We start from the raw sequence: 15,005 nt of genomic DNA, 5'->3' as shown, positions 1-15,005 counted from the left end.
CTCAGTTGTATGAAAGACATATTGCAATCAGTTGTGTAAAATGTACATCGAGAGGGCTTTTGCTCAGCCCAGAGGAGTATTACTCTCTCATCTCATTTGATTGGCTATTCAGTGTATCATTCAATATCAAGAAAGGCTTCTGCTAGAGGGACTATTTCACATTTGAAAAGTACACTTACGCATCATGCTGTCACCTTCAATTCTTTTTTTCTCTTATGCATCCTACACAGAAAGTAATCCTTTTTTAAAATATTTGTACCCAGCACTGGCAAAGCCTATAAGTTAGACTTTAAAGTGATAAACAGCGCTTCCATATGCAGCACATGTAAACAGCATTTTTGAATGTCTGTGTTTACATGATTGGGCTTATGAAGGCTAGACCTATTGGCTTTGCCGATGCTTGTTTAAACAAATGTTGCATATTCTTATAAGTCACTCCTATAGGTCATTCTGCAGTACACCATGGTTTAATCCTTTGCTTCTGTATTGAAAGACATTAATTGCTCAGCTCTTGCATAAATCTTAGAACCACTTAAATATTGTGAATAATGTTCTTGATCTTTAGACATCATGATTGCAATGTGTGATAATTCAGTGTTATGTTTATATAAAATGTGTAGGCAATATGAATTGTTTATCCCTAATTCTGCGGACATCTTGTTTCTATTAATCAATGCAAATTTAAATTTCTTTCTGGCGTTAATCGTTTGACTGAGTATCCTGCTTCAAGTTTTGAATTAGGTTCTTGTTTTCTTCCTTTTCAGAATCTGTAATAAAAGGTGAATGGTTGGAAGAAAAAAGAAAAAACACATGTCCTCCTCAGAAGTTAGCAAATTTCTTCAGAAATGCCAAAAGGAGAGAGATGAAGCTTTCCGCAGGGAAGAATCCTCCAGGGATAAACTGAAACGTCTTGAGTCAACAACAAAGACCCAAATAGCCGAACTTAAACATAGAGTAAAAGAAACTACGAATGAAAACAAAATATTGCACAAAACCATCAAGCGCCTGAGAGTAGAAATTGGCTTGGAAATAAGTCCAAGGTTCAAAGGGAAAATGACAAAAGATATCATCAGAGAACTTCATGATAAAGAGGAACAGTGCTTGAGGCTTCTAGAGGAGAATAGTCATCTCACCTTTAGGCTGAAGGAAGTGGTGCCTAGCTTGGCTCATGTGAATAAGTTGAAGAAAGAGCTGGAGGGTCAGATGCAGGCAACTGCTGTCAAAACACAAGATCTAACAGCAGAGAATGCCAGACTCTCAAAACTCCTTCAGGAAACTGAGCAAGAGCGGGACGAGATGGCACGCATCAATTTGGAACTGCGGAAATCTATAGAGTCCACTAAGCACTTTTCCAGTAGATCAGTCCAGACTACTACCTCTATCCCAATCAATTTCCAAAATACCTACCGAATCGTCCCGCGAGAGCAACGCACCTCTGAGTATTCTCAAGCCCTGCTGGAAAAAAGGAAGCCGGCCATGGGCACTCGGTCATCAACCGCGGGTAGCTTGGAGAGTCCGCAGAGTGACAGTAGTTCCCAGAAATCTGCACATAATTTGAAGTACAGGACTTTACGGAATTAAAAGTGATATGGAATTGGTAAACAGCTAAATTTACAGGATTGTCTCTGTGTGGGGTGAAGTTGATTTTGTAGGAACCAATGCCTGCAGAAAAGAGTTTTAGTGTAAAGATTTTCTCAGAAAAAAAGTTTTTGCAGGAAACTTTCTCTGGAGGAAACTTTTTTTGTGCAAATATTTACTCAGGTGAATTTTAAGATGAACATCTTGCTTCAGTTCATTTAAACAGCAAATGTTACTACTGTTGTTGCATAGCGTAAATCTACAGATCCGTTCAACAGGTATTCATATATAAAATATAGGATAAAGGTAAGGAAAGTACTGGAGCAAAATTTTGAATACAGCAAATTTCATAAATTTCTTGTTATTTTTTATACTGACCTGGGAGAGACAGTCAATATCTAATAGGTCTATGTCCACAAAGTACAAATGGATTGCTGATAGCCTAGCACATATGTGTCCTTATATAATATATGGGCCCCAAAATTGTTCCACAATCTCATGCATCTGCTTCATGTTTGAAAACGCATTTATTTTCCCAGTGAATGTTCCCAGAAACCTCATCTCTATGCTCTACCTGCTCTAATTTAGCTCCCCTGTCCTTTCACCTCTGTGTTTGCTGAGTATCCCAGTACTCTTAACCCTATGTACCTTTGTTTCAGTCTTGAACGAGTTAGGACTAAACTTTACCCATGGTTTCCTCACCTGCTCATGTTGTTTGATCTATCTGCCGCACTTGATATCGTGGATTATGCTATTTTCAGCAAGAGGCTAGAGGAGATGATGCTTAGAGGAGTGGCTTTGGGCTAGTTTATATCCTCTCTTGAGCATAGAAAATTTGCCTTCAATTACCCTCATGCGTTTCAAATATCCTTTTGTAATCTTTCTGAGTACCAAATAAATCTTCAATGTTACCTATTATTTTAAATATTTACATGCAACCTGTGGTTCAGATTATTAGCTGGATTGTTAGATGGTTACACAGATGACAAGCAGAATATTTAGCACTTTGATTTGTCTTCAACTGAAATAAAGAATGACCGCAGCAGCTGCTTAGTGGCAGCGTGGAAATTAATAAACCATCATTTTCTACGATTGAAAATTTCAAAACCCGAGGTAATTGCCTTCAGCAAAAATTATTCCTTGGGGTCCCCTAGTGTGGTTTGAAGAGCTTGGACCCCTGCCTGCAGTCTCTGAAAAGGTTAAGCGCTTGGGATTTACAATAGATAATGCTTTTAACCTTGTACCCCGGATTAATACAGCACTCTCTACATACTTCTTTCTATTAAAGCTCATATATTTTGCTCCCCATTGATCCCACATAATTTAAGATCAGTTCTGGTGAAAGCTGCTCTAATTCTTGTATGAATGAAATGCATGCAATTTTGGCCATCCTTATAGAGCGATGCATGGTGTCAGCTAATCAAGATTTAAGGGTGATATTTAATTGGACTCTGTATGCTTGTCGATATCTGCATTGGCTGCAGTATTACGTTTAAGGCCCTGTGCTACATTTAGGTAGCCTACAATGTAAAGAAACGTCTTTTTTGCTTTTCCCTGCACAGACCTTGCGCTGTGCTTGAGAAATCTATTGTTTTTAATATAAACTTAAAAGGGACTTACGACCTGCCTCATCTCTTTCCTGGTTTTTCATTTGTTCTTGTGCGTGCCACTTACCTTTCCTCCATTTCTTTTGTCTGTCACATATTTTCCTGCATTTACCAATGCTTGTTCCCCGTCTGCTTTTCTTACCAGTTTCCTGCTGCTGAAATACTGTTAACATGCACTTTGGTGGAACTATATTTACATAAGGTTTTCTTTTTACTATTGCATTATATTTATATAACAATTTATAACCCGGAGAGATTAAGTGATTTGCATAGAATCACAGGATGTTGTGCGGTGTCGCGGAAACTCGAACCGGGATCTCCAGCTCTCCAGTCAGCAGCTCTGGCCGCTGCGCCAAATCCTCTCCACTTCTGTGTTATCTGTCGGGGAGCTCTTTCCTTCTTCTGGACGATGATTGATGAAAACAGCTCTTTATTCTTTACATAGGCAAAACTGATGCATTACCAATGCTTGTTTTCTGAGGCAACTACCAAAATATTCAAGAAATAGAGATCAGAGTAACTGAGACTTTAACAACTATCTCTTTTAAGGTGACCTTGCATCTCCAAAGATAGAGCATGGGGTAGAATGTTCTCTATGGTGGCTGCCTACTTGTGGAATGCCCTCCGAACTGACTTTGTCAAAAGGATATTTTACCTTCTTCTAGAAAAGAAGGTAAAACGCTGAGTATTCTGACTGGAAGTTATGTGACTTGCTGCATTTCTCTGGCGCCTTGAAGCCTGAGTACGTAGGTTTACGCTATCTAAACATTTGATCGCTCAATGACACACAATCTTTGTCCAAGCCACTTCTTGCCAGCACACACGTTCAATCCCCGCTCTTTGTTATCATTTCTCCACACTGATGTATTCCACCTCATATTAAATCCTTTACTCTGACATGAGCACCGTGTCCTTGCATTTCTTGCTCCTCCTACCTGATTACCCCCCAGCCTTCCCAACCTTCCTTCTCCCGAGTGGTATATCATTTGTTGAGGAATATCGTTTGCATATGTATGTGACAAGTAGGAAGCATGACAATCTGCTGTTCATTTTAAGGGCTAATATACTGAGGACCATTAATCATCTGCTCATGGGTAAGGATTTACTATCAGCCATTCATACTGTTTTTTTCATGATCAAACAGATATTCTATTGTGAAACCAAATTAAGGATGTGCTAATCTGGAAAGGTTATCATCCTCCGTATAATTCTAAACACTTTGTTACATTTTTTAAAAACATGTTGCTGCTAGAAAATCAGCTAAAGTTGACTACATGGGAAATGACACCTCCAGAATATTGCTCTTCAAGAAACTTTTCTGCAAAATTTGCGACCAAAGGAAATTCTTGTGTAGGTAACAATATATGCAACTTTAGGAGTGTCATCTTTTACAAACCTTTACTGCTGAAATTATAATTTTGCACACCTCTACATAGAATCTCTTTTCTTCTGTAACACTTCACAAATAATCTGCATTACTTGAGCTCATATTCACTTTTTGAAATAAAGTCTGTTAATCACCCCTATTATTGTTTCACATTAAGCATTATTATCTATAATTAATTTTTTCTTTTTGGTAAATATTGTTATTGTATATATGTTTTAAAGAACATAAAAATATATGAAAAGAAAATAAGAAAATTCTCAGGCGTAAGAATCTCCTAGCATAATGGAAGACATCACAGAAAGTTATGTCACACAGCCTTTAATATCAGAAACAACAGGAGAAACAACATAATTGAAATGATTCAAAATTCTAAATATATCTAAAACAATATGACATCATAACTCGACTAAAGTTGTCTCAAGCCCTATAGATCTAGTGCTGCGGTGCTCTGATAGGCCCAAAGCAGCTACTCACGTCAACTGAAGGGATGTGTAGGAGTGCTCACTTATACCGAGTGTAGCATTTGGCATTTTGTGAGAGCTCAATATCACCTCCAAATGTGTCAGTCTCGCTCGTAATGAGTGGAACATGAGGTCTCTGGTGAACAGTGAACAGTCTAACCAAGTCTGTGGTTAGACTAAATGTGCTGGAAGCTTTGCGGTTGTATGTAATAACATAGTCGATGGTGTGTCTGCCTGTTGGGCCACTTACAGTTGGATAAAGTCCAATACCTCCATCTTTTCTAAGGAGTCCAAAGCTGGTCTGGCCTATTGACTCATAGGCTAGAGTTTCCTATGATATACATTTTCCTGGCTAGAGTCTGAAGACGAAGCATACCTGTGCCTGCATTTGGAACCAGGAAAGAGGAACATTTTGAAAAAATTGGTGGGATTTATTTTTGCCATTGACTTGCATTGACGTAGAGACAATTTTGCTGGGAGAAAGCTAAATTAAAGTTACTTGTGGCTTTACAAATTAGGAGTCTCAACCCTATGTGTGACGGGTATGCCCAGACGTATCCGGTGTTCTGGTTTAGGGAGGACCTATCCTGCAGTTCGTGCTGGGTTGTTCCTAATGGAGCAGGGTCAAGAATGGGTTGCAAATGGCTGGGTCCAAAATGAAGTGACATGGTATGCAAAATAGGGATGGACTGGGATGTGGCCCCAAAAATTTACCAGTGGCTGAAATTAATTTAAGCATTCTACCCATCACCGTTTTGTATATTTCAGTGTGAATCCCTATGTGCGACAGGTATGACCAGTGAGGGTGAAACTGGTCTTGGGTTGTTTGTGTTCCAGTTCATGGAGGACCAGGCCTTGCAGTTTGCACTGGACCTTTTCTACTGGAGTAGGGTCAGGACTGAGTTCATTTGGCTGGATCCAAACTGAGGTGGCATCATGTGCAAAATAACAATGGACCGTGATGCCGCTGTGATAAAGTAGAATCGGTGCACACCGGATGATGTTGACAGGAAGGTTATTTATTCAAGGTTGAGCATCTACAAGGAGAAACATCCTAACCACGCAGCGCCGGCAGCAACCGAATCATCGGTGTTCTAGAGCAACTCAAACTAGATGGAAACTCTAGAATGAGGGACTCTTAGACTCACAATGCAGTACATGGAAGAGCATGACTTCACATTACACACCCATCACTTATTTGTATACATCACTCTGTTGATATATATACACAGAGCTCTCAGGTTTTGGGAATTCTTAAGAGTGAGAACTAATTAGCATATTTGATGATATCACAGAAAGTTATGTCACACAAACCTTGACATCCACAATAGCATAAAAACGGAACGGTAAAATAATTTTAAAAAAAAATAAGATTAACTGCAAATTGAATAAAACAACAGCAAAACTTCAATAAAGTAGAGCCATGACTCTCAAAAGTAGTGGAGCAGCACTCGGTGTCCAAACCAGCTTCTTACATGAACTAAAGTGGCCTGTAAGAGGGTTCCAGTTGTGGTGTAATTTGCCTCCTGAAGTCATTTTAGCTCCCAGGAGCTGTTCTGCACACAGCAGAGCTTTGCAAAGAATTACATTTATGTTCAAGATCTAGCCATTTTTACCGGGTGTGACAGTTATCCTGTTTGGAGAGAGAACTCAGTCTGTCCTCCAAGTGTTGACTCACTCACAATGAGTAAGACCTAAGGACTTGTCAGAAATGTAAGGCAAAAACTTGTAAGAAGGGAGGGCAGGAAACTAGCGAAACAACAGGAGATAGGAGTAAGGTAAAAACCAGAACTGAGTAGTGTATGGGGAAGGCAGAGACCTGGCCTGTGGAGACTGAAGAGGCAGAACTTGAGGTCGCAGCTGGTCGGCCAATAGGAGAACAGGAGGAGCTGGGTCAGGGGTTAGCTTAACTAGAGTCAGCAAGGTAGAAATTACCTTACAGCTTCTTTCATTTTAGGGCTCTCCACTGCTGATAGTTCGTTCACTGTTTGGTGCTTCCTTAACTTTAGTTGTGTTTACCTTCCCTCTCTCCCGGTTCTATCCCATTTTCCTGCCTTTTCAGTCGTTACCTTTTTGAACTGTGCTTCCTTTGTTAACTATTTTTTTGTGTTTTCTTTTTAATGCACTTTTATGGTCGGAAGACCGAAATAAAGTATAATTGAAATTGAACTAAGGATCCAGTTTCCATTTGGCACATTGTGGAGAGCGAAATAAAGGTAATAATGCAAGAAAGTTCCTTTTCTTGAAGTTTAATAGTCAAAGGCAGGAACCCACGGTGGTGCATCCACGGCCTGTGATTTCCAGCCGCAACTGCCTGGCCGCAGCGTTTGGAACCCACAGAGCAGGGGAGCAGCCACGGGCCTGTACATTAAAACACAATTCCATACCATGTATCATGTGTAAGTTGAAATACAACAATTCCACAACGAAAGAACGAAAGACTTTATACAGTATCCCTAGTGAAAAAAATAGTCTTTGTATTTTACGGGCATTGTTACATTGTGCGACATTCTGGTTATAGTGTTCATCGTGTCTTTCATTGTTCCTCCCGTATTTAGACCCTGACCTAAAATAATTTCTTGTGATTTATCTGTACAAGCAGGTTGTAAAGCTGTATGTGAATCAGTGGTAAATGTTCTGATTTCTTCAACGCGATTAGATTGAGAGAAGCTCTCCCCAACAGGAACTCTAACATTCCTGGCAGTAGGAGCTGTGTCTGTTACAAACCATTGTGAAATATCACGTAATTCATCACATTGCAAGTTTTTGCCTTGCATAATCCTCTTTGCCTGTGCATGTGAGAGTTTGACAGAACACTTTCTTCCCTACTATCCCATTTTATCCAACAACAAAGAACCTTTTGAGGCTTTCGTGACTTGAACAGATAAAGAGAATTTAGAGGCTCCGTTTTACCCATAACTGGACTTTTGATTATAACCCGGCCTCCAATTTTAAACTCCTTCTTTCACTCTTTGTGAAAATATATTTTGTGTAAAGACTGTTGTTGTGACATAGGGCCCGATGTAGGTAGGGCGTTACCGATCGGTAACGGCCGAAAATACCGATTTTTGGCCCTTACCGATCGGTAAACAGCCATCGAGATGTAGGGAACCTAAAACATAAAGAATCGGATAGAAAACCGAATCGGAATGAGTACCGAATGGGAAAGAATCCGATACGTACATACCGAAAATCGGATATGTATCGAATCGGAAAAACACCGAATCGGATGCAAAGGCCGATTCGGTCCATGTACCGAATCGTTAGTGACACCGAATCGGTAAATCACCGAATCGGTCCATGTACCGATTCGTTAGTGACACCGATTCGGAAAATCACCGATTCGGTCCAAGTACCGAATCGGTAGAAAGACCGATTCGGACATGAGCCGAATCGGAAAACATGCCGATTCGTATGAATCGCCGATCGGGAAATTCCCCGATTCCGACAGTTGGGGAGATGTAGGGAGGCACAGAAACACCGAAATCGGCTCAAAATCGGTAGAAATCACTCGGTATTTACCATGGATTGCAATCAGGTGGTAACCAACTCCAACCCATATAAACAGTCCCAAAATGCATTGCAACTTGCAGGATGGCAGCTTTCTATGTCATTGCGAGGCGGCTACGGCTACAGCAGGAAGGACAGAGGGAATGGCTAAGAAATGAACAGGTCTACAGACAGAGGATAACCCTGTTCATGCTCACAGAGGCAGAAATACTACAGAGATACAGGCTGGACTCTGACACCATACTTGAGCTCATCAGGGATCTCAAGCCATTCTTGGACCACCACACCCCAAGGGCACACGCCATCCCTGCGCACATCCAGGTGCTATGCAGCCTACACCTTCTAGCGTCTGGCAGCTATCAAAGTGGTGTAGCAGCAGCAGGAGGGGTGAGCCAGAGCAGCCTGTCAAGGTTCTTCCACACATTCCTTGACGCCATGATACACAGGATGGACCAATACATCTCTTTCCCTGCAACCCACGCAGAACTGCTACAAACCAAAGCTGACTTCTACCAGATGGCACAATTTCCCCAAATCATCGGTTGCATAGATGGCACGCACATTCCGATTTGCCCACCAGCGGACACCGAATACATATACCGCAATCGCAAGTCTACACACACCATCAACGTGCAGGTGATCTGCAATGCAAAGTGCACCATCACAGACCTGGTAGCAAAATTTCCAGGGAGTACCCATGACTCCTATATTTTCCAACAGAGCGGCATATATGCACGGCTGATGGCTGGCGAATTTGGAGAAGGATACCTCCTAGGTGAGACACATCATCAGACCCCCATAACACATAGTAGGTAGGTGGAATACATGTATGCATGTGTCTAATGTGACCCCTTTCTCTTCCAGGCGACAGTGCATATGCCCTCCGCTCATTCATACTCACCCCCTACCTCAACCCCTCCACACCCAGCCAAAGGAGGTATAACCGGGCCCACATACGCACAAGGAATGTTGTCGAACGGACCTTTGGCATCTGGAAAAGTAGATTCAGATGCCTGCACAAGAGTGGAGGTGCAAGGCAGTATACCCCCATCACCTGCTGCAAGATCATAGCTGTATGTGCAATGTTACACAACCTTGCGGTGAAGAAGGGCACTGAGGTGGAGTTGTCTGACTACGAGGACCATGACGACGACGAAGCTGTGCCACTGACACAGCCAGCTGGGGTGTGTACGTCAAGTGATGGCAGATACAGACGTGAGGAGATCACTGAGAACTATTTCTGACTGAGTACAGATGCAAAGACAGCTAAATGTTGATTGGAAAAAACAAATTTTAATAGTGTTGCAACACAGTTACAGCACTGATGTGCAACAAAAAATGGTGTATGGTAAATAAAATAAAGTCCAAGGTTCTGGTTGCCTCACCCGCCCTTGCAAGGCTATTTTTTTGCCCGCTTGCCAGACCCACTGGGGTGTCCCTCAGCCCCCTCTGAATGGCCAGCAGCATCAGCGGAGCGCCTGGTGCTCCTCCGTGGCTCAGACGCAGCGCTGGCCGGGCTGCTGCGGCTGCTGCTGTCCCCAGCATCACCCAGGTCCAGGGCAGGATTGGAGGCGGTGTTTGAAATAATCATGGCCTCCATAGCCGTGGTGATCCGGGCCATCCCCCTAGTAAGCTCAGCCGTATGCTGACTAAGGACAGATTCCTGGTTGGCGCTGCGATGGCACAGTTGTGCCGTCGCCGCTGCAAGGCGGCCCATGGCGCGGTTCAGCACCCAGGCATCCCGCCTGCGCACCAGCTCATGCTCCTCCTGTCTGCTACATGAGTGGGTGATGGCAGTGGTCAGCCTGCCTAACCCTGCTGCCACCTCCTTGTTCGATTCCACGACGGCCTGGAATCCCTTTACCAACTCTCCCATCTGCATGTTGTGCTGCAGGAGCTGGCGTTGGCAGGCCATAGTGGATCTTGCCTGTTGCCTCTGAATTTTCACCATCTGTCCCTCCAGGCCCAGGAATACACTGCCCTCCCGTGCTGGTGCAGCAGTGGTGGTGATGGTACGGCGCCGGGCACTGCTGCTTCCGGCCTGCTGAGTGGGCTGGGGTGCCACTGGTGGGGGTGTGAAGCTGGCCGGTCCCTGAGCCCCTGCTCCCAGGACAGGTTGAACAGGTGGCAAGGCCACGGTTGTGGCAGGAGCTGGTGTAGGCGGAATGGTGTCCCTTGTAGGGGAGTTCTCTGGGGAGAACTGCAAGGGGGGTGTGCTGGCCATTACTGGGGAGTGCAGTGCATCGAAGTCAATGACCAGGACTCCCTCCATACCTAGCCCTGGGGTGTCTCCTTCCTCCTCCCCCTCCTGGCCAGCCTGGCTGGTGCTCGGCCCTGCGACTGCAGTGTCGGACGGTGCTGCTCCCTCTGATGCCACTGTTGTTCTGCCTGATGGGGCCCCTAGGTACAAAGAAGCATTTGTAAACTGAGTGCCGATGTATTACAGTCAGTACAATTTTAGCATTCCACATGTCCTTGCATCTCCTTACACTGTGTCACACTGTTTCCTGTCTTGTGATTCTGCACTGCCATATTTAGCTAACTTCTGCTGACTACATGTACCATGATGCTTGTCTCTTGTATGTTGGTGACAGTACTGTGCTGGGGTTTGCCTATGCATTGTGTCTAATGGGGAGGTGTCTGGTAGGGTGTGTCATGATGCGCATGCTTCTTACCTGTAGCTGTTGCTCTCGCAGAGCTGTCCAGGGTCCCGATTCCACTGACACTCTCCCTCTCAATGGTGCTGGAGACCAGGTCCTCCAGCTCGGTGAGGGGTGGCGCCGGGTTCCTGCCTCCTCCAGTGCCTCCAGCCTGCCTCTGTATCTCAGCCATCTTCCTTTTTGTGAGGCTGCGGATGTCATAGAATCTTTTTTTGAGTTCTTCTATGGACCTGGGGGTGACACCCGCAGCATTCACCTTCTGGGCGATTTCTGCCCAGATCCTCCACTTGGTGCTGTCTGGCACGTTGAGGGACAGCTTGCCAAACAGCTGGCGGTGCACCCTCACCACCTCCTCGACCAGCACCTGAAGTTCGGTGGTGGTGAACTTCGGCTTCCTCTTCTGGGAGGACTTCTGGCTTTCTGACTGCTCTGCCATGTTCCTCAGTTCAGTTCAGTTGGCAACCTCCTACTCCCACTGCTGCTAACTGTGAGTGTTGAGCTCAGGCTGGCTCTCCAGAAACTTCTTAATTAGCTGCACCTGCCAGGGTTGCCACTCCCTGTTTGGGTGGGGGAGGGGGAGCCACCTCATTGGCTGAATCGGCGTTTGCCGAATCGGCTTTTGCCGAATCGGTAATATCCGAATCGGTAAAATCCGATTCGGTATTATCCGATTCGGTAAAAGCCGAATCGGTTCCTTCAATGCATTCCTATGGGCTTTTTCGCCATGGGTGTGTTTTCATGGCTACGAATCTCTGATTGCCGAATCGGATTTTACCGAATCGGCTTTTACCGATTCGGTGTTCGCCGATTCGGTACTATCCGATTCGGTGGTAGCCGATTCGGTAAATTCCGAATCGTTGTTAGCCGATTCGGTACTTTCCGATTCGGACCGTGCCGAATCGGAACGTACCGATTCTCATTACCGATGCCGACCGATTCGGTTTTCATTCGCTTTTTTTTCCCTACATCTCGTTTTCCGATTTCAGAATACCGATTCGGCCCGCCTCGGTATTTTGAAATCGGAAAATCGCGTTTACCTACATCGGGCCCATAATGTTTACCATTTTCTGTTTCTGTACACAAATCTCTAATCGAATCAGGGCACACCTTGGATCTGGGATCTCTTTTTCGCAAAAGACAGAATGAAAAGATCCCTAAAGTCATGTGCGAGTGATCAAATAAGACCAAAGTTTCCTTTTTAAAAACTCACAAAATCAAAGAGAGGGGGGAACAAGGAGCTAGATAAAGATCTGTTGACTCGTGCTCCTGAAAAATACACTACATCTCACGAGAGTCACTGTTCCTATAAAATCCGCACATAAACAAATATCTCCAGTCTTTTTCTGGACTACCAGAATGAGACTGACCAACTCTGAAGAATCAGTGGGTGTTATTACACCTTCTTGCACTAGTTTGTCCAACAATTGCTTGAGATCCTCTATAACACTAAGTGGAATTGATCTAACTTTATGTACCACAGGAATAGCATTTGTTTGAGGCTAATTAAATGCTCAAACCTGCTAATATTACCAGTTTTAGAATCAAATACCTCTAGATAACTTCCTAAGAGCTGGTCTAGGTCATCATCGCCATGTTCATAATTTATGAGATCAACATGTGTGTCATTGAGCTGTACCGGATTCTCTGCCCCAGGAACAAGTTTTAAACCCATCTGTGCTAAACCATGCCAATCTACTATGCATTTGCCCTTCACTTCTACATATACCTTACAGACATGACATGCTCTTAAAGAAATAGCCCAACCTGTCAATGTCTTTATCCCTATACACTTTTGGCAAAATATCTGTTGGCTTTAGGGGTACCTTGGTAGACCATTGTTGTTTATAAAGGACATCTGAGATTATGGTAACAGGAGCACCAGAATATGTCATCATGTGCAGTAATAAATCACCAATTGTAATCTCACAAAATAGGCCCTTAACTCTTTGACCCATTTTGCAATCCACATCACCAGTCAATACCATTATGTGAACATCATACGTACAATCCTGCACACAAACTTCACCCTGTTGTATGTTGGTCATTTGAACCACATGCATCACAATGAATTAAAAGACAACAATTCCATAACGCGCATTACAATAAGGTAAAATAGAATATAGGAGAAGTGGAGTTGGCCTAACAGCTTGGGAGGTCGTCCTTGAATCTAGGGAACCCGGTTCGAGTCTCGGCAATAACGCTGAACATTCTGTGATTCTGGGCAAATCTCTTAATCTCCCTGTAGGTAACAAAAATGAATGTGTCTCCATGTAATGCAACTGGTGCTATGTAAAGCGCTCTGATACCCGATACCTTTGGGTCAAGTTTGTGCTATATAAAACTCCATTAAAAAAATGTACATACTATTACACAAGTGTCCACTGCTGGTGCTCCAGACTGTGGGGAGGGTTCCTGGAACTCTTTGAGGTGGTCATCTACCCCTTCACCAGAGAAGCAGGTAAGCATGGGATGTGACTAATGTATTGCTAAATAGGCTCTAGAGGTTTTCAACAATTTCTAATATTTGTTATTTGTTTCTTACAAAGATCAGCATACACAAAAAGCTATTGGAAGCGTTTAATAAGTGAACATTGGGATATCATCAAGCCGGTGGCGCCAGCTCCATTGTTTTAATATCTCTCTCGTCCTAATCCACTTTTTAACCTCGGTGAGGTCGATTGTCAAATTTTATCTTCTCCTGTATTTGATTTCTCCTTCGATAGGAGAATGATGGATCTGCTTTGGTATTAGTGCCACAATATTGTTTATCCAGCCAGGCTAGTGACTGCTCTCTGTATGTGGGATGATCATTTAGAGCAATTAGTTCAGGAAAGCTTGGCTGTATCCTGGTCACGGTAAACCTCTGCAAAAATGTACATTCTAATGGCGTATAGGCAAGAGACTCTTAACTTTTTCAAATTACTCTAAGATTTTAGCTTTCTCCTGCTTCAAACATGTAATTTTTCCGGCCTAATTTTATGTGCTACTAAATGTTGACATTTATGGATGTGGCAGCTTAGTCCAATTTGTGGCAATCAGGACTGTATCTACCAGAATTTATTTAGATGTTAAATGAAAATCCGGTACTAGAACATGGTGACACATACCTGGTAACTCCCTCATGCTTGGTGGGTGTCAGCCTTTTTCTTTAATATATGCCTTCTCAAAAAGTACCATGCCTTCTTAGGCTTCTATTAGGATCACCCTATAAAACATTTGGCCTTATTTGCTTTTGAGAGCCCCCTATTAACAAGTATGGTTGCATGAAGAAGCCTGGTTAAGTGAAACAATAAAAAAAATTCCAGCACAGCTGCCAAATGGCTACTGTTGGGACAGAAAAGTCCCTCGCATGGTGATGGACATGAATCCCCTAACCCCCAGACCCAGCTGCAACGATAGCTGGATACCTGGTGTTGATTTTTGTTGACATGGGCGAACACAAATCATGCATGTGCGTCATTTTTTTTTGTTTGAATATGTTTTATTAGTTTTCCAACAATTATTGTCTATACAATACACATTTAAGGCATTGAATAAAGGAAAATGTTATACATAATTTGCTTCACGCCATAACAACAATGCTAATCAATGACATTAGATAATGAGTTTCTGACACACCACAGTACTTCGATACAGTCGATGAATTGCGCGATAGGCACTGAAATCTGTAGCAAGTGTGTTGCTGCATGGCGTTAAGCGCATTGTAAGCCGAGGCATAGGGATGTGGTATGGGGCGGCATGTTCTTGCGTCCGTGTATCTATCCCTGGTCCCTTCCGTCAAATAATATGTGATATATCCCCC

General features: G+C 43.3%; 1 protein-coding gene across 1 annotated transcript in view; it reads left to right on the top strand.

The window, feature by feature from the left end:
- The window catches only part of LOC147747246 (uncharacterized), an 86,896-nt gene extending 83,565 nt beyond the window's left edge, over positions 1-3,331 (top strand). The window contains exon 2 of the mRNA XM_086936200.1: positions 765-3,331. Within this exon, the coding sequence (XP_086792326.1) occupies positions 784-1,581 (798 nt within the window). The 5' untranslated portion in view covers positions 765-783 and the 3' untranslated portion in view covers positions 1,582-3,331. The remainder of the gene's footprint in view (positions 1-764) is intronic.
- Positions 3,332-15,005: the final 11,674 nt, after the last annotated feature.

The sequence above is a fragment of the Lissotriton vulgaris genome, chromosome 1_1 (assembly GCF_964263255.1).
Source record: "Lissotriton vulgaris chromosome 1_1, aLisVul1.2, whole genome shotgun sequence".
NCBI classification, from domain to species: Eukaryota; Metazoa; Chordata; class Amphibia; order Caudata; family Salamandridae; genus Lissotriton; species Lissotriton vulgaris.
Note: the sequence above shows the minus strand (reverse complement) of the source record. Positions and strands in the feature narration are given on the sequence as shown.